We start from the raw sequence: 24,453 nt of genomic DNA, 5'->3' as shown, positions 1-24,453 counted from the left end.
CTGTGATTTTTTTTTTGTTTCCACAATTAGTTAAGTCTCTATTAATTTCTTTAAATAATGTTTTGTACTTTTTGTATCAGTATAGTATTGGCCTCATGGAACTTGTTGGAAAATATACTCTTCTCTTTTATTTCTGAAAGAGTTTGTGAAGAATTGATCTTAACTCTTCCTACAATGGTTTTTAAAATTCAGCAGAGAAGTCACCAGAACCTTTACTTTATTGATTACTAGTCAACTACCAGCAGGGAATTTTGGTGGTTGTTGTTTATTACTTATCCTCTATCTCTATCTATTATAAGTCTAATCAGATTGTGTATTTCTTCTTGTGTTAGTTTTGGTCTTTTTAGGAATTTGTGCATTTCATGAAAATTATCCAATTCATTGGTGTACAAATCATAATATTCCTTGTGCTCATTTTTGTTTATATAAAATCGGTAGTGATGTCTCACCTTTCACTTCTTATTCAAGTCACTTCAGTCTTCCTTCTTGTCATCAATCTAGCTAAAGGTTTGTCAGTTTATTTGATCCTTTCCAAGAACAGTTTTGGATGGCACCGATTTTCTCTATCAAAAACTCTCTTTTCTCCAGTATGGAGGGCAGAGAATAGAATAGAACAGAATAGAATAGACTATCTATTCTATTCTCTCTTTTTAGTGAAGTCCAATTTAAACATGAATTTTTTTGTTTTCTTGCTTTAGTCTTAGTTGGTTTTTATTTTCCCAGTCTCTTATGGTAAAAAGTTAGGTTATTTATTTAAAAACTTTCTTCTTCCTTACTGTAGGTATTTACAAGTACAATTTATTTTTCCTCTCAGCACTGTTCTAGCTGCATTCCTTAGGTTTTGGCATGTTGTGACATTTTCATTATTTCACTTTTGATTTCTTCTTTGAGCCAATTGGTTATTTAAGAGTATGTGGCTTTAATATGCACATATTTATGAGTTTCCCAACTTTTTCATTCTTATTGGTTTCTTATTTCCAATTTCATTATGGATGGAGAACATATTTTGTATTATTTCTACCCTTTTAAATTTATCGAGACTTGTTTTATGAACTAACATATGGTCTATTTTGGAACATAGCTCAGAGCATCTTCCCACATGCACTTAAGAAGAATGTGGATTCTGTTCTTGGGTGGCATGTTCTATAGATGTTTTGCTGGGAGCCATTAGCCAAGTAGGTATGACAATTTCCTTGCCAGTGTACCCCATGTTGCTGACATGTTGCAGTGACATTGAATGTAGGTGACCTTGCTCAAGGACCAAGGCAGATTAGGGTGTTCCCGGTTTTAAGATAATTGTGTTTAGGGCGTTCCCAGTTTAGGTTCCAGGTTTAAGGTTTAAGATTATTCCTGCTGGGAATAGGGCGTATCCTGCTGCCTGAGTTCCCCTTGAGTTCTCACGGGATTTAGACAGTATATTTTGGAGATAGAAGCCCAGTGGAGGTGGATTTGGGAAGAGAACGTGGATTTCCCCAGAACGTGATTGTAGACGGCTGGTGTGAGTTCGGGAATAAAGAGTTGCTGTTTGAATCTACAAGCTGTGTGGTGGCTCGTGATTGTGTGCCCAGCCAGACTGCGGCATTTGTGCCCAGCCAGACTGCGGCAATGTTTGTTAAGTCTAGTTGCTTTATAGTGTTGCTGAAGTCTTTTATTCCTTTGTTGATCTTCCAAGGGTTCTGTTATTGAAAAGGGGATTTTTGAAGACTCTATTATTGTTCAATTACTTACATCTACCATTATTGCTGTCAATTTTGCTTCATGTATTTTGGTATGCTGTTATTTTGTTTCATGTATTTTGGAATGCTGTTATTTTGGCACATATACGTCTACAATTGCATATAACTTCCTAGTGGGTTGACACCTTTTTCATTTAAAAATATTCCTCTTAATGCATGCCCATAAACTCAGCAGCTCAGGGGGCTGAAACAGGAGGATCACAAGTTCAAAGCCAGCCTCAGCAACTTAGTGAGGTCCTAAGCAACTTAGCCAGATCCTATCTCTAAATAAAACATTTAAGAAGGGATGGAGATATGGCTCAGTGGTTAAATGCCCTTGGGTTCAATCACTGGTACCAAAAAAAAAAAAAAAAAAAAATCCTCTTTATCTCTAGCAACACTTTTTGCCTTAATGTCTATTTTCTCCAAAAATCAGTATAATTACTCCTATTTTCTCTGGCTGCTGCTCATGTACATGGGATTTGGATGGAAGGGAGCTCTCACCTCTCAACTGCTCTCACCCAGGACTTAGCCTCAACAATAGGTAGCAGAGGACTGAGTGAGAAATGCCAGAGTCCTGCTCCTCTCTGGACAAAGGAGTTTTGATTGGGAGCTGAGGGTAGAGGGAGTCCTGTGTTCTAGGCTATAACAGAGTAGAGTCTCCACCTTGCTGAGCTGGGATTGGGGAAACTCTCTTTGTTTAAATTCCACAGATTTCTTCTACCAAACTTCAGTAGATTTCCTTGAATAAGCTTTTTTTCTCCCTTTGTTGTTTGCCTTTGAGACTATTCACAGGGGCTTTAAATAGTTTTTGTTTGTTTAAATTCTAGATTTTAGGAGTCCATGCTAGAGAATGCATAGAGCTCACAGAGGAGATATGTGTGTGAGTCCTGAAGCTCTTCTGCCTCTTCTGCTGCCTGACCACTTGGCTGTGTGGCAGGCTGTCATGTTGGCAGGTGCTAACAGGGGCTAGCATGGATAGTTACTATTAAGGAGAGCTTAGGTGCCACAAAATAAAGAGGGACAATAAAGAAAAGACTTGTGTGATCACTGGCATTGTACCATAATGGCATTTCTATCTTGAGGGACAATCACTGGGGTTCAAGTAGGAAGAAGAATGTGCAGGGTAGTATGTGGGGCGGGGAGCTTGGGGACTTCTTGGGGAAACTGTGATTGCATGTGTAAAATTTGATCCAGGTGATCTCTAAGAGCCTGTGCACTTCAAAATCAGTGAGGTAGATGGATTTCATGGTTAATATATGGATAAATCAATTCTCCCATCCCTAAACTCAGCCTTACAAGTTTTTTTCCCTCAGAAATGAAATGTTTTAGTTAAATCCATCTCTGATTTCTTGCATGACTTCAGAAGGCCTTATCTTCAGCTAATAACAGATGCAATTTCATATATGTGAATGAAATTGTTTGACATTTGTGTACAAGTTAAGCCCTTTAAGAAAATTATATCTAATTACCTTAACCACCCATATTGTCCTGTGATGGAAATTCCTTTTCATCTAAATTATGAAATTATTGAGGAAGCCCAGAAGATACCCTGGACATCTGTCCAAAATTCTCAAGTTCTTGATCTCATTAAGGGTAAGAGGAACACTGTAGGACCATCTGGTTTTGAGAGTTCATATTAGAGAAAGTGATAGACACTTTTTTCTAAGGCTATTTATATCTTAACAAAGAAACTTATTAGCTCAGTGACTGCCTTGTTAGTGACTCATTTGGGGACTAGATTCTGGTCACCCTATTTGATTCATCTCCTCCTTTCCCCCAAATACTAGGAGAATAGTTGATATTCCCAGGTCTGAATAATAATCTTAACTATGGATCCCCACTTACCTGTTTGGGTCTTTGGTGTTGGGAATTACGAAAATACACTCCCTTTTGTAAAATGTTTTCTCTATCCAAGCTTTCTGACCCTGAAAGAGAAAGAAATAAAAATTAGACTGATATATCCACAAACCATCGACAGAGTTCATTATTTTACTTTTATAAAACTAATATGACACTAACAGGCATATGTCTAAATAGTCACCTCCAATCAAGGTGGACTTAAGCCTTGCTAGTAATAAGGCTTGGAACATATTATATATGATTCCCATTTGCTGAACCTAAGCACCCGTATCTGTTGAAGATATTTTTTGTGCAAGGTGTTGTGGGGACTTCTGAGGACATGAACTACAGGGCAAGTGTTGTTCACCATCTGGAAATGGCAAATGAGGGGTGGAGGAGACACCAAGCTAAAGGGATAGCAGAGCTGGGGCTGGGTCCTAGAGCAGTGGCCGCACCCATGCCGGATGCCACAGCGGCCTCTGCTGGCATTGTTGTGTGTGTCTTCTTATCCTCAGTCATCAGGAGCACCCTCACATGGAGGTTCAAAGGAGGGAAGTGATCATATCAAAAGGCTCTGTTATTCTTGTCTCCTGCATACATTCTTGGCACTGTGTGGTCAGTTAGTTGCTACCTCAGTCGCAGGGGGTGGGGTGGGGAGGTGGGGGTGGGGTAGAGACACGGAATCAACACACAGACTCTGGAAGCTGGTGAGAGAACTGGCAGGAGACAATCCTCAAGTTGTCGTCCAGTAGCTCAGTTTATTTTTGGAATGCATACAATTGTTATAGGGTTCGAGTGGGGTGTGCCAGTATCCATAAGCTAATCATCTTCTGCCTAATGTAACCGCTCTATGAGGATGCTCCAAATATTGCTATCATCAGGAAGGGTCCTTGTCCCTAGGGGAGAGGGTTTTCTAAGTTAGGAGTTTCATGCCTGAAGCTCCTGGCTATCAGTTTCCTGGCCCTGCAGCTTGGCAACACTAACCACAAGTGCTAAGGATGAGGTTTCACTAACGGCTTGCTAGAGCAGAGCATCCCATCCTGCAGGCATTCCTATCAGGCCTGAATGAGTGTAGATTCTTCAAGCACTCTGAGCTGCTCATAGCTTCTAGCTGCTAGCTGTAAACTGAAAGTGATTCCAACAGTCTCCCAGGACTGTGGGAGTCAGTAGGTGGAGAGAGGGGGAAGAGCCTTCTCAGGGAGGGCAGGGTGTCCCAGCAGGCAAAGGTGCAGGAACCCAGAAGTCCCTGGCAGAGTAGGGTGGAAGGCAGGCTCAGAGTGCATTTGTGGTTTTTGTGTGTTTGTGGCATGTGTGTTGTATGATGTATTTGAGTCTATGTATGTGTGTGTATGATGTATGCTTGGTGAATGAATGTGTGTACACTGGTGTGTGATGAGTGTTTACGTGAGTGGGTATTTATGTGTGTGGTATGTATATGTGTGTCATGCATCTATGGGGTATATGTGTTTGTGTGGTGTAAGTGTGTGGTATGTGTTATGTATGTGGTATGTGTACAATGTATTATGTGGTTTGTGTATGACGTGTGTGGTATGGGTATGTGTCTGGTATTTGTGTCTGTGTGCATGTCTCTGGGGGCAGTAGTGGACTGTTTGGCAGATGCTTGAAAATGGAGATGGTTAGCATACAAATCCTGAGTCAGATCTTAGAAAATCTATGGCCAGTGCAGTCTGATGTCCTTGGTAATTTGCCCACAGTCTCCCTGGGCAGAATCACAGTATGATCTGAGACGAGGGTATGACGTGAGGTGTTTAGTGGAATTGGCCTCAGTGCTGCCTTCCTGCTGCCTCACCACAGGGCAAAGCTGCTGATCTGGAGATTCCCTTGTCTCTTCGGAGGCTGCCTCCTAGTGACAACACAATGTCACAGAGGCCCCCTGACATGATCTAGGTCAAGAACTTGATACCCAACTGTTGCTTCACAAGAGCCATTTCCAGTCTTACAGGTAGAATCTTCAGGTCCCTCCCTGGAGAGCCTTTCTGGGAGATCTCAGAAACAGCTGATCAATTGGCTTCTTTTTGAATAACCGGAATGATTATAATATAAAACTTTGTTCAGGGACCTTCAAAAGCAACACTGTTATTATTTCCCTCCAAATAATGACTGCTTGAACACTATGTCATTGGTGCTAAACATTTGTACTAAAGAGAGGAAAGCGTCCACTCAGAGGATAAAGTGCAGAGAAGTGAGCCTCAGAAGTCCTCGGCCTACTCTTCTCATGTGGAATATAAGAGCAGCCCAGCTCAAATAGCAAAGCAGAGCATTCTCTGACTGAAAGGAAATATGCGTTCCCCTTTTGCATTTCATGCCTCACTTCCCAGAGAAGCTGGGAGAGCATACTTGTGTTTGTTTATAAAAACACAGGGGTCATACTATTTGGACTATATGCCAACTAAAGACAATAAGAATTCTAAACAAATATCAAACTCTCTTTAGTAGGTTACTCTGCCACAGAGACAGAAGATATGTCTGTGAAGTCAGCACACTAGAGTGATACATGCACACCCATGTCCCATCTCTATAGCAGTGTAGTTCACAAAAGCTGAATTATGGAAATAGACTAGGTGTCTGTCAACACAGGAATAGATAAAGAAAATGTGGTATATATACGCATGGAGTTTTATTTTATTTTATTTTTTAATTCTCCAATATTTTTAATTAATCCAAAAACTCAATTACAGGCTGCATTTTGCTTTTAATTTTTACATGAATTCAAGTAGTTTGATTTCTTTCTTTTTAAATTTTTTTAAAATTTGTTTTAATTAGATACACATGACAGTACAATGATCATGACATATCATACTTTTGAATCAGATGATGGAGTTTTATTTAGCTATGGAAAAGAATGAAATCATGTCATTTGCAGGAAAATGGATGGAACTGGAGAGTATTATGCTAAATAAGTGAGACTCAGAAAGTCAAAGGTCATAAGTTTGCTCTCAGTGCGACTGAATTACAAAGAAGGAGTTAGAAACTTGATAGTAAAGAAATACAGTGAACAGCATCTAACACACAACTCGAATCACGAGTAATGGAACAAAGTCCACGAGGCTCCTGAGGAAATGTACTGAGAAGAATAAAAATGCATAACCTAAATCTGATCAGGACACGTCAGACCACGCAAATTGAGAGAGAGTCTGCAAAATAACCGACCTGTGCCCTTAAAAAATGTGAAGCCAGTGAAAGAAGGAAAGACTAAGGAAGCACAGCAGAGGCTCAAAGGACAGGAGCACTGCCAGCTGGCCCCTGCCCGCCCCGCCCACCGGCCCTGCCCCCTCCCGCCCGGTTCCCTATTGTGCCTCTCCTCAGTTCTGTCACTCAATCTCCTGCTCCCAGCTCCCACTCTGGGGCCCGCTTTCTTAGCCCTGTCCTATGTTCCCGCCCTATGGACTCTTTCCTTTCTGTCCTTTTCAGTCACCCTAGGATAAGGTACCAGCAAGAGGCATGGCCAAGGAAACCCGTGTCAACACTGGTAATTTAGAAAACCTAAGTCTTGCCCCTGAGCTCCTAGGTTCGGGTTCCATATGATCAAAAGGAGCACATGCCTCTTGTCCTCCAGGGTTTGTGCCATGAAATTAAGGAAGAAGCTCACGGAGCAGTACTGTGCCCCTGGCTCTTATTACTAAGTCTGTTCTGTCACGGCTGACGTTTAAATACCTCCATCATAAGAAGTGTGTCCCTGTCTCCTCCTTATCTTGCTTGTGCAGTATATCTGTGACTTCTCAGCAGGGCATTGGCCTTACATGTTGCCTTCCAAACTCTGAAAAGGAGGGCTTTTCAGGATGCAGAGTGTCAGCCACTGCTTGTGGCTCTGGGCAAGTGCAGCTGGCATCTACAGTCCTTCTGCTTCACTGAAAATCCTCTCCCTCCTCCCACAGAAGTTCTAGAATGTGACTAACATATTTTCCCTGAGGAGTGAAGTGTTTTGCTTTAATGTTAACCTTTGTTTTCTTTTAAACTTTGGTTGAGGAGAATATCTTCAATTCAACACGACATGTTACTACCGAGTCTCCAGAAATGTCATAGAACTTTCTGAGGATAAAAAGAGGGATGGGGGTCATTCTTTGCCTGCAGACTCTTTTTCCGGAAGCAAGACATACAAACCATGCTCTCCCCTTGTTCCAGCTTGTGTTCAAAATGTCTTCTCTTCAGTCAGGCTCCCTTGACTCTTCATCTCACCCCAGCTTCCTGCTTCCTTGTCCTTCACACACCTCTTCCCTTCTCAGTGATCTGCCATATTACCCATGCCTCCAGGAGTTCCTGATGAACAGTCCATACTCCATGCCTTCTCTCTCTCTCTCCTCTCTCTCTCTCTCTCTCTCTCTCTCTCTCTCTCTCTCTCTCTCTCTTTTTCCAGCAGTGCTGGGGATGGACCCCAGAGCCTTGCACATTCTAGGCAAGCATTCTACTAACAGAGTCACAACCCCAGCCACTAGATGCCTTTTAATGATTGAATGAATGAATCATCTGATGGACCACTGCCGTGCTTCTCAGCCCTTATCCCTAGAGCTCACACCTGCCCAGCAGAGAACACACAACAGAAGGGAGCCGACCTGGGGTGCTCAATGAGTCTTTGCTCACCTGGGGAGGAGCTCAGCTCCTGAATGCTGCTCAGAGGCTAAGGTAGGTGAAAGGCAATGGGTGGAGGGCCCCCTTAGTCAAACATTCCTTCTTCCCCTCTTGTCACACTCCAGTGCTGAATAAATGCCATGGTTGTAACCAACAGCCACAAAATTGTTGAACTGATGCTTCCCAACTGCTTAGAAATCAGTCACACAAGTTCTAGAGTGACAGTGTCCCACTGCAGGTTGGACTTTGTAAACATCACCCATCTCATTCTTGCAAAACATGTCCTTGTGAAAGGAAGGAGGGCAGGGCCTCCCGTGATTCATGTACAAGCCCCTTTGGATCCCTCTACCTTAGGAGAGATATGCCCCATCCTGTGAAATATTCTTATTCACCAGAATGGTCATTTTGAAAGCCTTAGTGAGAGATGATGGAAATGCTTTGTATTGGGGATTAAAATCTGCCCTTGAGGATGTTCATCCCAGCTGTGATATCTGTCTACCTGAGTGAAGGCACAGAGGAGGTCACACTAGGGACAAAACACCAGCATCACCACCACAACTCTCAGGTCCTCTGAGCTATGATTTTTCTCATTTCTGAAATGGAAATGCTTTTGAATGTTTTAAGAGCCTCACCTGGGATACCATTAGTGTAGTATTTGGGAGATACTGGAATTAAGTGGGAATCTTAGTTATCACTAAATGACCCTTTTGCTGGGTACCACCTGTCTGTGATGAACCTTGAGGTGGGGGGAGTTGGAGATGTGCTACAACACATCCAAGTTGTTTTCTGTATAATATGGATGGTGGTCCAGGTACATGTTGTCATCATTCTCTGGATTTGTGTAGATTTAGAATGAAAGGGCTAAGGAAGTGTGGGCTTCAAATGTCACTCTGTGAGAAGTTTTTCTGTGAAGGGAGCTGAGAAATGGGTGGTGGTGGGAAGCCAGGGGGCATGAGGGGATATGGGGGAGACTTAACAATCTGACCATCTAAAATATATTTACACCATGTGAGGTGAGAACAGGAGGCAGTGGGGCACACTCTAAAGTAGGCTGGAGCAGGGACAAGGGTGAGGCTTGGGGGTCTGCTGTAAAGACAGGGTATACCTTTGGTCTGGGAAGATAGGACCATGGGAAGTGGCTTCCAAACATAAAAACTAGTTTTTTTTTTTCTTTTTCTAGATGAGTCTGTTTACTCAATGGCGCTGTTTCTTGAGCCAAAATTAACAGCAAACCCTACAGTGAAATGACTGATTTGTGGACCAGTTTAGCCAGAAGAAACCACTTGTTTCATGTGTATATTTAAAGTGGATGACTCAAACTCTCACCCACTGCTGCATATGGCCCACACATGAGCTTGGTTTGACCCTTGTATATAAAGTACAATTAGCTGTCATTATTAACCAAGAGGGAGATTATGATATCTGGCTTTTCTTGAGAGCCCTCTCCATGTAGAAACAGTGGCTGGTATTCTTCCACAGCTACAGGTGCTGTGGGTCCCCATCTCTGCACTGATAGCTCTCTGGGATCTGCCCTGGCCTGGTTCCTAGGGATACCTGTGGGCCCCACCTGAGGCAGCACCTGCATGCCTGGAAACTCTCCACTGCAGAGAATTAAACAAACTCCCCAGCTAAAGCACTGGCACAAACCACCCTTCCTTATGGGCACAAGGATGAAAACCCACAATCATTCCTTCCTGCTCCACCCTCCCGCCTACTTACCACCACTGCCCTTGGAGGTCATGGCCTGGGTCCAGCAGGCCATTTCTGGTATGTTGGCTGAGACTCCCTGCTCTTCCCCTTAGGGACACACTCAGGTCAAATTCAGCCTCTCTGTACCATATGGCAAAGCAGCTCCCCACCTTGATGAGTGTTTTACAACGTGGCCCATATTTATAGGCTGTAGACTGGAGTGAGACCCAAATGACATAGTTCTTGATAGACTAGATTTCCTGTGCTTTACCTTCATAGTCCCTGGGAATATGACAGAGTTAGCTTTTAAGAAACGTCAGATGCTGTCACAGACAACCCCTCCCCTGAGTCACAGTTCCCTTTTCCAGGTCTTCAGTTCTTTTCTATTCCAGGAGCCTTGCTCTGGGGACACTGAGATAATCTTGTGGACTGGAGTCCTAGAAACCAGAGCTCAATCTTTGAACCAAGGAAGGGATATTTTTCTTTTCACTTTCTCTTTTGAAAAACTGAGATAAAATCCGTAAGATCTGAAATTCACCTTTTAAAGTGTGCAGCTCAGTGGCTTTTAGTATATTCCCAAGATTGTGTAAAGATCGCCACTATCTGAAGGGAGGGGAGGGGGCATGTTAGTAGAATAAATCAGACATTATTACCCTACGTGCATGTATGATTACATGACCTGTATATCTCTACATCATGTACAACCAGACGAATGGCAAAGCAGCTCCTCACCTTGATGAGTGTTTTACAACGTGGCCCATATTTATAGGCTGTAGACTGGAGTGAGACTCAATTTATGTATGATGTGTCAAAATGCGTTCTACTGTCATGTATAACTAATTAGAACAAATTAAAAATATATATTTAAAAAAAGATCACCACTATTAAATCCAGAGCATTTTTCTGACCCCTAAAAAAACAAAACAAAACAAAAAAAAAACTTCCTGTCCCCATTAGCAATCACTTCCTATTCCTCCCTCACTGCACCCAGCCCCTGGCAATCTCTAATCTTTCTGTCTCTAAGGATTTACCTCTTCTGAATATTTCATATGAACGGAATCATTCAATATGTGGCCTTTCATGCCTGGCTTTCTTTCACTGAGCATAATGTTTCCAAGCTCCATCCATGTTGCAGCACATGTCAGAACTTCATTCTCTTCTATGCCTCAGTAATAATCAATTGCAAGGGGCTGGGGATGTGGCTCAAGCGGTAGCGCGCTCGCCTGGCATGCGTGCGGCCCGGGTTCGATACTCAGCACCACATACCAACAAAGATGTTGTGTCCGCCGAGAACTAAAAATAAATAAATTTAAAAAAAAAAAAAAAATCAATTGCAAGGATTCATTAATTGATTGAGTTGTTTGCGCTTTTTAGTTATTGTCAATAGTGTTCTTATGAAGACATTGTTCTTTTTAAAGAGAATATAGAACAAGAGGAAAAGAAAGGAAGGAAATTCATTAACTATTCACCTTGTGGTTTTGATAGGGGATGCAGAATTTTTCTTAATTTCTCTATTGTCCATATTTTATATTCTGAATTTTCTAAGAAAAACATAGTTTGTTTTAAAAGGGAGGAGAAATAAACTGTGCCAAGAGTCTCTCTGTTAATATGAGGATGCTCCTGAATCCAGGGTCTCCCCATCTGCAACAAACTCTGATGTCCAGCTTTACAGTCACACTCTGGGTGTATTTGTGGCATCACTAAAATTATCATTTTCCACTAGTGCTGCTGGTTTCTGGTCCATCGTCTTGGACTTATGCATATTTTAATCTATAATTGTAAATAATGGAATCATAGGATGTGCTTCTAATGCTACATAGAAGCAATAAAAATATCACAAAATGAAGTCTTATAAGAATTAAACAATAGATTTTTAAAAAATTATCTGGGTCTTATCTAAAATGTGAGTCCATGCCCATTTGTTTTTGGAGTTATTATGTGATTCAAAGGCCAATCATGTAAGATAATGCTCTAACTCAAGGTGTTTCTGGCCAGATGCCAAGAGTACCTGTCATACTTTGCCAGGCTGGTCTTGCCATGAGTGTGGAGTTATTGAACTTTTGGGTTGAATACAGGGTGTTACTAATTAGCTCTGATCAAATGCAAATACAGTTTTCCCTTGTTATCTGAGGGAGACTGATTCCAGGGAACTGTTAGACTTCTCTGATCCCATGTATTCGATCACATACAAATAAGCCAGGCAGGCACTGCTAATCCTAATTTCACTTTATAGACACAAGCAGCCCCTCCTGCCATCACAGGATGGGACCCTGGGTAGCCCCTACTCTTTGGTATCATGCTTTTGTTAGAGGTGGTGCCCAGTGATGCCTCACCCTGGAATTGGGGAAAGTCACCAGTTTCTGGGTGCTAGAACCTGCATGATTCTTACAGGTTTCCTCTCTCTCTCTCTCTAGAGACCTGTGTCTCTGGGTGTTCAGGTCAGTGTTGCTGCCTTTCCTTGAATAGACTCAAAATGCTGAATGGAGTCAGCATCTTCTCCAGCTGGGGTCTTGCTCCTCAGCAGGTCCTGATCCTCAGAAACTTGCTTCTAGGAAGAGTCTATAGATTCTGTGCTAGCATACCTGAGGAGGAGTTTGTTAAAATGCAAGTATCTGGCAATCTATGACATGGGAGGAATATTTGAAAATCATATATCTGATAAGGAATTAATATATGGAATGCATACAGAACTTCTACAATCAAACAATGATAATAAATGACCTGCTATAGTTTGGATCTTGAATGGCCCCTGAGGCTCATTTTTTTTTAATTTTTTATTGTTGGTTGTTCAAAACATTACAAATTTCTTGATATATCATATTTCACACTTTGATTCAAGTGGGTTATGAACTCCCATTTTTACCCCATATACAGATTGCAGAATTACATCAGTTACACATCCATTGATTTACATATTGCCATACTAGTGTCTGTTGTGTTCTGCTGCCTTTCCTATCCTCTACTATCCCCCCTCCCCTCCCCTCCCCTCCCCTCCCCTCTTCTCTCTCTACCCCCTCTACTGTCATTCATTTCTCCCCCTTGTATTATTTTTCCCTTTCCCCTCACTTCCTCTTATATGTACTTTTGTATAACCCTAAGGGTCTCCTTCCATTTCCATGCAATTTCCCTTCTCTCTCCCTTTCCCTCCCACCTCTCATCCCTGTTTAAGGTTAATCTTCTTCTCCTGCTCTTCGTCCCTACTCTGTTCTTAGTTACTCTCCTTATATCAAAGAAGACATTTGGCATTTGTTTTTTAGGGATTGGCTAGCTTCACTTAGCATAATCTGCTCTAATGCCATCCATTTCCCTGCAAATTCTATGATTTTGTCATTTTTTAATGCAGAGTAATACTCCATTGTGTATAAATGCCACATTTTTTTATCCATTCGTCTATTGAAGGGCATCTAGGTTGGTTCCACAGTCTTGCTATTGTGAATTGTGCTGCTATGAACATCGATGTAGCAGTGTCCCTGTAGCATGCTCTTTTTAGGTCTTTAGGGAATAGACCGAGAAGGGGAATAGCTGGGTCAAATGGTGGCTCCATTCCCAGCTTTCCAAGAAATCTACATACTGCTTTCCAAATTGGCTGCACCAATTTGCAGTCCCACCAGCAATGTACAAGTGTACCCTTTTCCCCACATCCTCGCCAGCACTTGTTGTTTGACTTCATAATGGCTGCCAATCTAACTGGAGTGAGATGGTATCTTAGGGTAGTTTTGATTTGCATTTCTCTGACAGCTAGAGATGGTGCTGAGGCTCATTTTTTAAAGGTTTGGTCCCCAGGGTGGTGATATTGGGAAGTGGGGGAACTTTTAAGAGGTGGGGCCTAGTGAAGATCTCTAGGGTGTGCCCTAGACAATGTTAGTGGGACAGCCCCCTTCCTCTTTTATTCCTGGCTATTAGGTGAGTGGGTGAGCTCTGCCACACACACTTTGGGCTGTTTTGCCACAGGCTCAAATGCAAAGGGGACTACCAATCATGGACTGGACTCTCAAAAACTATGAGCCAAAATAATCATTTTTTCTTTATAAGTTAATTGACTCAGATATTTTCTTATCATAACAGAGGCTGATTAACACACAATGTGATTTTAAAAATGAGCCAAGAACTCGAGTATACATTTCTCCAAAGAAACACAAATGGGTAAGCACATGGAAAGATGCTCAAAATCATTAATTATGAGGGAAATACAAATCAAAACCACAAATGAGATATATCATGTCACACCCATTAGGATGGATACTCTGAGGGAAAAAAAAATCCCAAGAAAGTAATAATTGTTGGAAAGAATATGGAGAAATGGGAATATTTGCTCATTGCTGGTGGGAATATAAAATAGTATAGCCATTGTGGTAACATGGTGATTTTCAAAGATTAAGCATAAAATTAGCAAATATCCACCAATTCTACTGAGTTCATGCCCAAAAGACTTAAAAAACAGGGGCACAGAGGCATACCTCTGTAATCCCAGTGACTTAGGAGACTGAAGAAAGAGAATTGCAAGTTGGAGGCCAGCCTCAGCAACTTACAGAGACCCTCATCAAATTAGTGAGATCCTGTCTCAAAATTGAAAAAAAAAAAAAAAAAGAACTGGGAATGTAGCTCAGTAATAAAGCACTCTCCTGGTTATCCCTTGTATCAAAGAATTATAAACAGGTCTTGAAAAGGTATTTAAACACCTGTATTAATAGCAGCATTATTCACAGTAGCCAAAGGGTGGAGGCAATCCAAGCATCTGTTGATGGAAGAATGGGTAAACACAGTGTGGTATATTCATACAATGGAAGATTTAAAAAAAAATAAGAAGGAAATTCTGATATAGACTACAATATGGATGAGCCTTGAAGACATTACACCAAGTAAAGTAAGTAGGTCAGTCACAGAAGGACAGATCTTATATGATTCTACTTATATGAGATACTTATAGGAGTCAAATTCATAAAAACAAAAAGTAGAATGGTGGTTGCCAGGAACTGGAGGAATTGTTGTTTAAGGAGCTCAGAGTTTCAGTTCATAAGATGAAAATAATTCTTGAACTTGATTGTAAAATAATTTGAATGCACTTAACACCAGCAAACTAAACAATGGAAAATGGCTAATATAGTAAATTTTATGTCATGTGTATTCTACAACAATAAAAAATTTAAAAATTAAAAATGCAGGGTCTGATGTGTAGCTCAGTGCTAGAGTGCTTGCCTAGCATGTGTGAGGCCCCGGGTTTGATCCCTAGCATCATACACAAAAAATGGCAGAACTCTGGGCTCCATTGCAGACCCTGGACTTGGAGACACAGTGAAAGATCCACTGCATATGCTATGCTTAACTTCCTGACATCTGTCGAGGCCTTTCCAAGCCAGGCCTTTCCAGGAATTTCAAATCATAGTGTTGGGGCAATGAGTCAGAGGAGAGGATTCTGACGGCAAAATAGTGGGACAGAAAATCTGCATCTGCCAACCAAAAGTCTGATTGTAGATATGCTTGGAAGCTGCCAAGTGGCATGATGCCATCAGGCTCCTGGGCTTTCCTGGGTGATGGGCAGGGATGGGGTTAGGGTGAGGTGGATTGAGGCACTCACCTATGGGCCAAAAATTCAATATTTAAAATAAACACCATTTAATGTCATTTTAAAAAATAAAATAAAATAAATATCAAAAAAATCCATGATGTAAATATTATTAAAATTTCAGAGGCAGGCTGATGTTTGTTTCATGACTTTGCCTTATTGTGCAACAGAAAATTTAATTGCCAATCAGCTCCTAGTTTCTGGATCATGTGGGCAGCATTTTCCTCGCTGGTGGCTTTCTGATGAGTGCTGGGGATATTATGCCAACATATTGGGCAATTTGATGCTTTATGGGTAGTCGTGATTTTGATTGTAGAACTCTAACTTTTCCCACTTGGTTCAAATTATATAAGAATATTTTGGTACATGTATATGGTGACACTGTGGAGCCCCAAAACTTATACATAGATCAGTGAGGACACATAGTCTGTGTTGAATGTCACATTCCAGGATCAGTGGTGGATGAGGGCTGGGACAGCTTGAGAATCAACCTGGGTTCTGTAACACCAGGATATGAAGAGCTGAAGCCCCCATAGGATGATTCACTGCAAATCTGGGAGGAGCCTTAGTTCTCCAAGGACTGGAAATTGATTAGGGACTCCTAATCTCTCCTTTTCATTAAATAGGTGTTCTCAAAATGTGTAAGTGCATCCTATAGCCCACAGTGCTATAGGATGCACTTCCGGTTGCCCCTTTTGATGGAGGAGACACCTGGTCTGTCCAAGGGCAGAGGGGCCACTTGTGGCAGGTATGGGATGTGTGTGTTTTCTCTTTTTGCTTAAAAGCAAACAAAACGCCCTAAACTCATATGTATTCAGTAAAATGTATTGTGAATATAGTTGGCTCTATATCTGTGGGTTCTGCATTCACAAATACAACCAAACTTAGACTGAAAAATATACAACTATACTGAACATGTGCAGGGTTTTTTTGGTTATCTTCCTCTAAATAATACAGTAAAACCATGATTTACACAGCAATTTACATCATATTAGTTATTATAAGGCATTTAGAGATGACTTGAAGTATATGGGAAGATGTGCATAGGTCATGTAAGTACTGCAGGCACCATTTTATATAAGGTACAGGAGCATCCAAGGATTTGAGTATCCAAGCAGGGCCCTGGAACCAGTCCCCTGAGGATATCAAGGAACAACTATACTAATATTCAAACTGAAAGTAATTCTTATTCCTTCCCCCTCTAATCCTATCCTTCAGTAGTAACCCCTGATCACTGTTTGACATGTGCCCTTCAGATATTTCCTCCTGTTTATTCAAACACACTTACTTTTGTCCAAAACTTTTTAAAAATAAAACTTTAGCAAGATTTGTGAGCATCTTTTTGAACCATTGCACAGAGAGTCCCCTCCCCATTTTTTATCAGCTGCTTGGATTCCCATGTGTGCCTGTACCAGGTGTTCTTGTTTTCTTGGCCTGATTCCATGAGGTATTTCTCGCATAAAACTACACCCTGGAAAAAATCTTCTCAAGGGGTCTGGTTGGTACCTAAAAGCTTTACTGTTACTTTCTTTGGGATAAGGCTTTGAAGGTGACCCTGCTATAAAAAATACAGTAAATAGTGTGATGGACAGAGGAGGACTTTGGATTTGGACATCAGTCAGTGCCCGATTTGCCATTTCTTTTGGTCTTTGTGACCTTGGCCAAGTTAATTTTCTGAGCCTTGATTAGTTTATCTGTAACATGGGAATAATTATGCTGACTTTTCCATGGTTTTTGTAAGGATTATTTATAATTAAGTGTGTAAAACTTAAGAGTCCAATGTCTGGCAGTGATTGGTGCTCAGTAAACAGTTTTCAAGTTTCTTAAATAAGCTTTAACTGATATAACAGAAATGGGATCAGATTTCAACTTCTGTTTAAATACTCAGAATCTAAAGGTTGGGTGGACTCTGAATACATTGTCTTCAGTCCCTAGTCCATGGCCGAGGAACAGCAGGCCAGTGGGTTGGTGGAGCCAGGAGTCAAGCTGAGGCCTGCATCAGAGACACCAAGATGAGACAGAGACCTTTCCCTCCAGAACTCACAGCTCCTTTGTAAGTTTTAATAATATCAGATGTCAATCTTATTGCTATGGTTTGGGTATTTGGTGTCCCCCCAAAGCTCTTGTGTTAATGTAGAAATATTCAGGGGTGGAATTATTAGATTATGGGTTCTGCAACCTAATTAGTCCATCCTGGTTTGAAAGGATTATCTGGGTGGTAACTGTAGATAGGTGGGGTTGGCTAGAGGAGGTGGGTCCCCGGGGATGTGCCCTGGAGAGGTGCGTCCTCTCTGCAGCCCCTTTCCCTTTCTCTCTGCTTCCCCTGTTGCCAGTCCTCCTGTACCATTCCCTTCTGCCATGATGTTCTGCCTCACCTTGGGCCCAGAACAAGGGAGTTGACTCAGCTCGGACTAAACCTCTGAAGCTGTGAGCCAAAATAAACTTCTTGTCGGTTTTTTTTTTTTTTTTTTGTGTCACAGCAAGGGAAAGCTAGTTAACACAATTGGCTTGTTTTCCCACGACAAGTACAATCACACTCCACAAAACAACATTTCAGCAGATGATGGACCACATATATGACTGTGGTCCTGTAAGATTATAATGGAGCTGAAGTATTCCTGTTACCTAGTGAAGTCATCGCAGCCCTAACATCGCATAACGTCATGCATTACTTGTGTTTGTGGTGATGCTGATGTAAACAAACCTATGGAACTGCCAGTGGTACAAAAGTGTAGAAAATACAACTCTGTATTACGTATTTGATAATGATAATCGACGTCTATGTCACTGGTTCGTGTACTTACTATGCCATGTTTTTTAATACCTCATACTGTTTTATTGTAGCTATGCAATTATGTAATTACATACTTTATGAAATTACAAAGAATTTATTTTAATAATGTCAGATTCTATAAAATGTTTAAATATTATATACTATACTTTCAATTGTTATTTTAGACTGTTCTTTTTGTACTTAAAAAGAAAGTTTCTTGTAAAACAGCATGCTATATATATCATGCCACCCTAGCCTTTCACATCTCATGTTTACTGCATCTCTTGATTGCATTTTTTTTGACTACATCATTTCTTCTTGTGCTTCATTTAATTCATGCTGTTTCTTTCATCATGGCCCTAGGAAAATAGGCTAAACCACACATATGTCATGAGTGTGTAGTAGGCTGTACCACCTAGGTTTGTGTAGGTACGCTCTATGATGTCCACACAATGACACAATTGTGTAGCAGGGCATTTTGGAGATTGAGTCCTGTTGCTAAGCAGCACATGACTGTATTTGCCTACTCTGTCCTGTGAGGATGTTGTCATCATCCATTTTAAATGGATTCCTGGATCCAGGGCACATGAATAAAGTCAGCAGCATCTGTCCTATTCAGCTTTTGTTTAGTAGATTGGTCAAGTTACAATTGTGGGGTCTAGCGAATGGGGCTGGGGCTGATTTGAGGAAAAGTTGGAAAAGTGGCATTTTGGGTACTCCTAAAGGGACCAATCCTGGGAGCAGCAGGGAGAAAGAACTTCTGGCAGGCAGGGCCCGGGGTGGAGGCTGTGGGAAAACAGCAGGAGCCTGGGTATGGAGGAGGCTGAGTGAGGTAAGCTGTCCCAAACAGATTTATATGTGTGTGCTATGTTCCTCTAGGGCTGTCCTGACCACAGTGCTCTGAAATGACCAGTGACTCAAGGTCTGAGCTGGTCATATATTTATAGATAGATGTTCCCACACACTACTCAGCATTTAAAACACAGGAAAGTTATGTTAAAAAAAAAGTTATCATTAGAAGGTCAGTGGGACCTTTGTAGCCTGGGCCATGAAAGAAGCCCTGCGTTCACATGGTCCCCTCTGTTAACTCAGGAAGCTCCCCACATGCTGGGCTTTGCTGGTTCCAGATGTGTTGAGTGGGCCAGCCCTCAGGACCCCATAAAGGTAAGTACAGTGGGCTGGGAGGAGGCCGGGGAAGGGGCAGGTATTTCTGGAAGTCTGGGGAGGCCCTTCTGGGTTGGGGTGGGCTGAAGAGGACATTTAACTGCGTTCTATGGGATGAAGAGAAATGGCCAGGGCAGGAGCCATAGGGAAAGGTGCTCTTGGAAGTGGAGCCAGCAGGAACAAGGCTGAATGTTGTATCTCACTTCTCTACAGTGCTGGTCACTGTGGCTACCCCACAGAATGGAGATGTAGAGTGTATGGGCAGGTGAGGTGGTCTACAAAGATCATGAGCTCCCTCAATGTGGTATTACAGACAGAAAAACTGAGGTTGAGGAGGGTTATATGCTCTTGGAGATAGACTATTACTGGGGAGCCCCAGCCCCAGCCCTCAGCATGTCCAGACAGCTGGATCTGACCCCCATCCACAGTCCTGTCCCTCATCACATAACTGTCTCTGGCAGATTCAAAATGTTTTCTCCAGAATGGACATTTTATTTTGAGCTCCTCCCCTGAAGGAGGACAGAATCCTTTTTGGCATTGTCTCAGAAAGCAGAGCAGTCACATGCTCTATAGCTTAGCAGTTCCACACTGAAGTTTACCCCAGCAAATGTGTGCGTATGTGCATCAAGAGACCTCGTGAGCATGAGCTCAGCAGTATCATTCATAAGAGCCCTGATGAAGAGCAATTTAGATGCACAGCTGTGGTAGTATCTATAAGTACGTTATATTTATATTCACACAAGAGAATATCATTCTGCAATGAAAACAAACTATAACTACTACCCAGATGATTCTCAAAACATAACAAAGCAGAAAAAACAAGTCACCAAAGACATATACAATGTGATCCCATCTATGTTAAGTTCAAATGACAGTAAAGTTGAACAACATATTGTTTAGGAATATAGATAAAGTTCAAAATAAAATGATAAGGAAAGTTGCCAAAGAACACACACACATACACACACACACAAAATAAATAAATAAAACAAAACAAAACTGCAGAAGCTAATTAGCAAAGGTTCCAGATACAAGATCATTACAAGAACATTGGTTATGTTTCTATGTACCAGTAACAAACAATTCAAAAAGGAAAATAAGAAAACAATTTCACTAATAATAGCATTTTAAAATTCTACCAATAATTTTAATTAAGGAGATGAAAAACTTGTACACTGAAAACTCTTAAGGCACTGCTGAAAGAAATTAAAAAGGCACACACTATAACTGCCCCCTCGCTCCCCCCACCACCACCCACCCCCAAATCTTGTGTTTTTGGAGTGGAAGACTTAACGTGACAATTTAAGATGGCAGGAATGCCCAAAAGCAATTTGAAGATTCAATGCCATTTCTATCGAAATTCTAGTGGCCTACTTTTCAGAAATGGAAAAGCTGATTCTCATAGTCATAAGGAATTGCAGATGGCTCAATGGACCATGCAATCTAAAAAAACAGGAAAACAGTTAAAGGACTCAAAGTTCCCAATTTTAAAATTTCAAAGCTCCAGTAATCAAAACAGTGTGGAACTTATATAACAATAGACATATAGACTAATGGGGGGATTTTGAGTTCAGAAATAAATCCACGTATGAATTGCTTTTCAACAAAGTTACCAAAAGCATTCAATATGGGAAAGACAGTCTTTTCAACAAATAGTTCTGGGAAAACTGGATATCCATATACAAAACAGTGGATTTGAAATTCTACCTCATGTCACTTACACAAATTAACTCAAAATGAATCAGACCTAAATGTAAGAGCTAAAATCATAAATCTCATAGAAGAAAACATAAGGGTAAACCTTCATGACCTTGGATTTGGCAGTGGATATTTCAATATGATACAAAAAGCAGTAAAGTTGAACAACATATTGTTTAGGAATATAGATAAAGTTCAAAATAAAAAGAAAAAATAAACTGGACTTCATTAAAATTAAAAACTGCATAAAAGCGCATCTGAGGACACTATCAAGAAAGTGGAAAGACAACCTATAGAGTGGGAAAAATATTTGCAAATTGTATATTTGACAAAGATCTAGTACTGAGAATATGTGAAGAATTCTTACAACTCAACAACAAAAAGACAACTCAATTTAAAAGTAAGCAAAGAACTTGAATAGACAGTCTTCTAAGAAATGCAAATGGCCAATAGCACATGAAAAGATGCTCAACATCATTAGTCTTTAGAGAAATGCAAATTAAGACCCACAATGAAGTACCATTTCACCCCTACTAGTATGGTTATAACTGCCCTCTCACTCCCTCCAAAAAACTACCACATAGTAACAAGTATTTGCTAGGATGTGAAAAAACTGGAAACTCATACATTGCTGGTGGAAATGCAAAGTGCTGTAGCCACTTTGGAAAACTAGACGGCAGCTCCTCAAAAAGTTAAATTTGAATGACTATATGACCCAGTAATTCTACTTGTAGGTATATTCCCAAATAATTGAAAACAGAACCCAGACAAGTACATGTTCATAGTAGTACTATTCACAATAACCAAATGGTGGAAATGGCTCAAATGTCCAACAATGGACACATGAATTGATAAACAAATTGTGGTACATAAACATGATGACATTCAGTCATAAATGAGGTTCTCAAACATCCTACAACATGGGTGAAACTTGGAAACATTATGCTGAGTGAAAGAATCCAGACACAGACTGTTACATATTGTCAGCTTTCATTTAAATTAAAACATCTAGAATAGAATGATTCCATAGAAACACAGCACAGATATGTGGTTTCTGGGAGTGGGGAGCAGGAAGGGAGAAAGGGGGGAAATTGCTCATGGATACAGGGTTGTACTTAACAATGATGGAAGTGTTTTGGATGGATAGAGGTGGTTGCACAACATTGTGAATGCAAGAAATACCATTGAACTGTTTGATTTAAAGTGGTTAATTTCCTATTTTATAAATTTCATCTCAATAAGTTATTTAAAAAAAATAAAACTCAAAGCAGAAGATAAGAACAAGGGACAAAGCACTGCAAGGTTGGGCAATGCTATCTCTGGGAGGCAAGGAATGCAATCAGAAGAGCTGGACCTGGTGGCAATACACAAGGACCTGTTTATTATTCTTTAAACATCATGCAGACATTTCACACACTGTAGTCCCATATCACTCAGTGCAATCCCACATTCTGAGAAAAGTGTCACGAGGTAATTTTGTTGTGAACATCAGTGTACGTACACAAATACTAGATATATGAGGCTGCTGCTAGTGTAACGTGGCAGGCACACTGTTGCAGTAAATTTCTTAAGAAATAAGAGTACACTCTGAAATGATAAAAAGTATTATGTAGTAAATATTGAAACTACTCTCTAATCATTTATTCTCATTGTCAAGTCTTATATACTATCCATAATTGCATGTCACCAGCAGTGCAGTAGATCTGTTTACACCATCGTCACCACAAATACATGAGTGATGTGTTGTGCTGTAATATTTCCATGACTGTGACTTCACTAGGCAATAGGAATTTTTATCCCCCCATTATAATCTCAGGAGAACACTGTCATATATATGGTCTGTCATTGACTAAAATGTCATTTTGTGGCAAATGGCTATATTCCTGAATGCTTTTTTTTTTTCCTAAGTGCCAGCCTGGTCTTCAGGAACTAGGAGGGTGCAGTTCAGTGCTTACGGGAGAGAAGAACAGAGTCCAGGACCAGTCTCCTCTACAACCTGGCTTCCATGGGCAATCTCTCCTTTCCAGTGCTCTTTGACCTTTGCCACCCCTTCAGGTCCCCATCTCTGGGATTCCTCACCAAGAGTTCCCAGGACTCCGGAAACTGTTGCACCGTAGTGCCAGGGGCTAGACCTGTGAGGTGTTAATATTTGCATAGCCAGTCCTTCTTTTCTCTCATTAGCTAACATTAGGGACTGGTTAGACCAATAATGACGTACCAAATGGTGAACTGTGAAATCATTAAAAAGAATAAAATAGAACCATTCTAAAAGTATAAAATGTCTCTATTATTAATTTTTTTTAATATTAGTCTGATAGGACCTAGTGTAGTGTGACAGGACAAGCTTCTTGATATGAAAAAGTCTAGAGTTGATCTGTCCAACAAAGTAGACAGTGACTATATGTGGCCGTTGAGCACCTGAAATGTGGTCTCAATTGAGATATGCTCTGAGTGAAAGTGTAAGATGGCAAAATACCATTCACTGTATTTAAATGAGAGCCTAAGAACGCATCTGGCAGGATTTTGAAGACTTACTACAAAAAGGGGCATTAATAAGTTTTGATATAGACTACATATTGACCTGGTAATATTTTGGATATATTGTTCAACAAAGTATAGAATTAAAGTCAATTTCACTTATTTGTTTTTAATTTTTTTTAACCTGGATACTATGCTATTTAAAACTAAGTTGGTGGCTCATGTGCTATTTCTATTAGACTAGAATGATACCCATCAAACCATTAAGCACAGTCAGCAGCAAGGGGAGACAGTGAAGAGGGGAACCATGTAAGAAAGATTTTCACTTGACTCTTCTGTCTGGTTTTACATTACATATTCATGCATTATGTTTACAATGATTAACAAGCAAAAAGGACCCTTGGCCTTGATTCCTGACCTGCATGCTTTCCACCACTCCATGCTAGAGGAATCTGCCTGTCCTGATGCTATCTACAGGAAGAGCCTATGGCCACGGAAAGAAGCCACCTGCCATGGGCGTCACTTTTACCTTGAAGTCCTAACCCTGCTGGAATGAACATGGGACAGAAAAGTTGCATTGAGGGAAGAGAACAACTGTTTTGTCATGTTCATGGAGGGGGAAGACCAGGTGGGGTGGAGGCCAGGGATAGTGGGGAATGCACAGAAGTGAAGAGGCCTCTGGCAGAGGGAAATCCTGTGGTTGACATTAGCTTCCTTCCTTCCTTCCTTCCTTCCTTCCTTCCTTCCTTCCTTCCTTCCTTCCTTCCTTCCTTCCTTCCTTCCTTTAATAGATGGACAAAATATCTTTGTTCTATTTGTTTATTTTTATTTGGTGCTGTGGATTGGGCCTGGTGCCTTACATGTGCTAGGCAAGTGCTCTGCCACTGAGCTACAGCTCCAGTCCTAGCCTCTTTTCTTAAAGTCATCTCCAGCATTGTAAATGC

General features: G+C 41.0%; 1 protein-coding gene across 1 annotated transcript in view; it reads right to left on the bottom strand.

Moving 5' to 3' along the window:
• Positions 1–24,453, bottom strand: part of Trpm1 (transient receptor potential cation channel subfamily M member 1) — a 140,728-nt gene that overhangs the window by 73,397 nt on the left and 42,878 nt on the right. The window contains exon 2 of the mRNA XM_058576635.1: positions 3,564–3,643. Within this exon, the coding sequence (XP_058432618.1) occupies positions 3,564–3,643 (80 nt within the window). The remainder of the gene's footprint in view (positions 1–3,563; positions 3,644–24,453) is intronic.

This window comes from Marmota monax, unplaced genomic scaffold (genome assembly GCF_021218885.2).
Source record: "Marmota monax isolate L192 unplaced genomic scaffold, Marmota_monax_Labrador192_F-V1.1 WCK01_AAM20220418_F8-fsc00005, whole genome shotgun sequence".
Taxonomy (NCBI): Eukaryota; Metazoa; Chordata; class Mammalia; order Rodentia; family Sciuridae; genus Marmota; species Marmota monax.
This window is presented reverse-complemented; position numbering and strand designations above follow the sequence as displayed.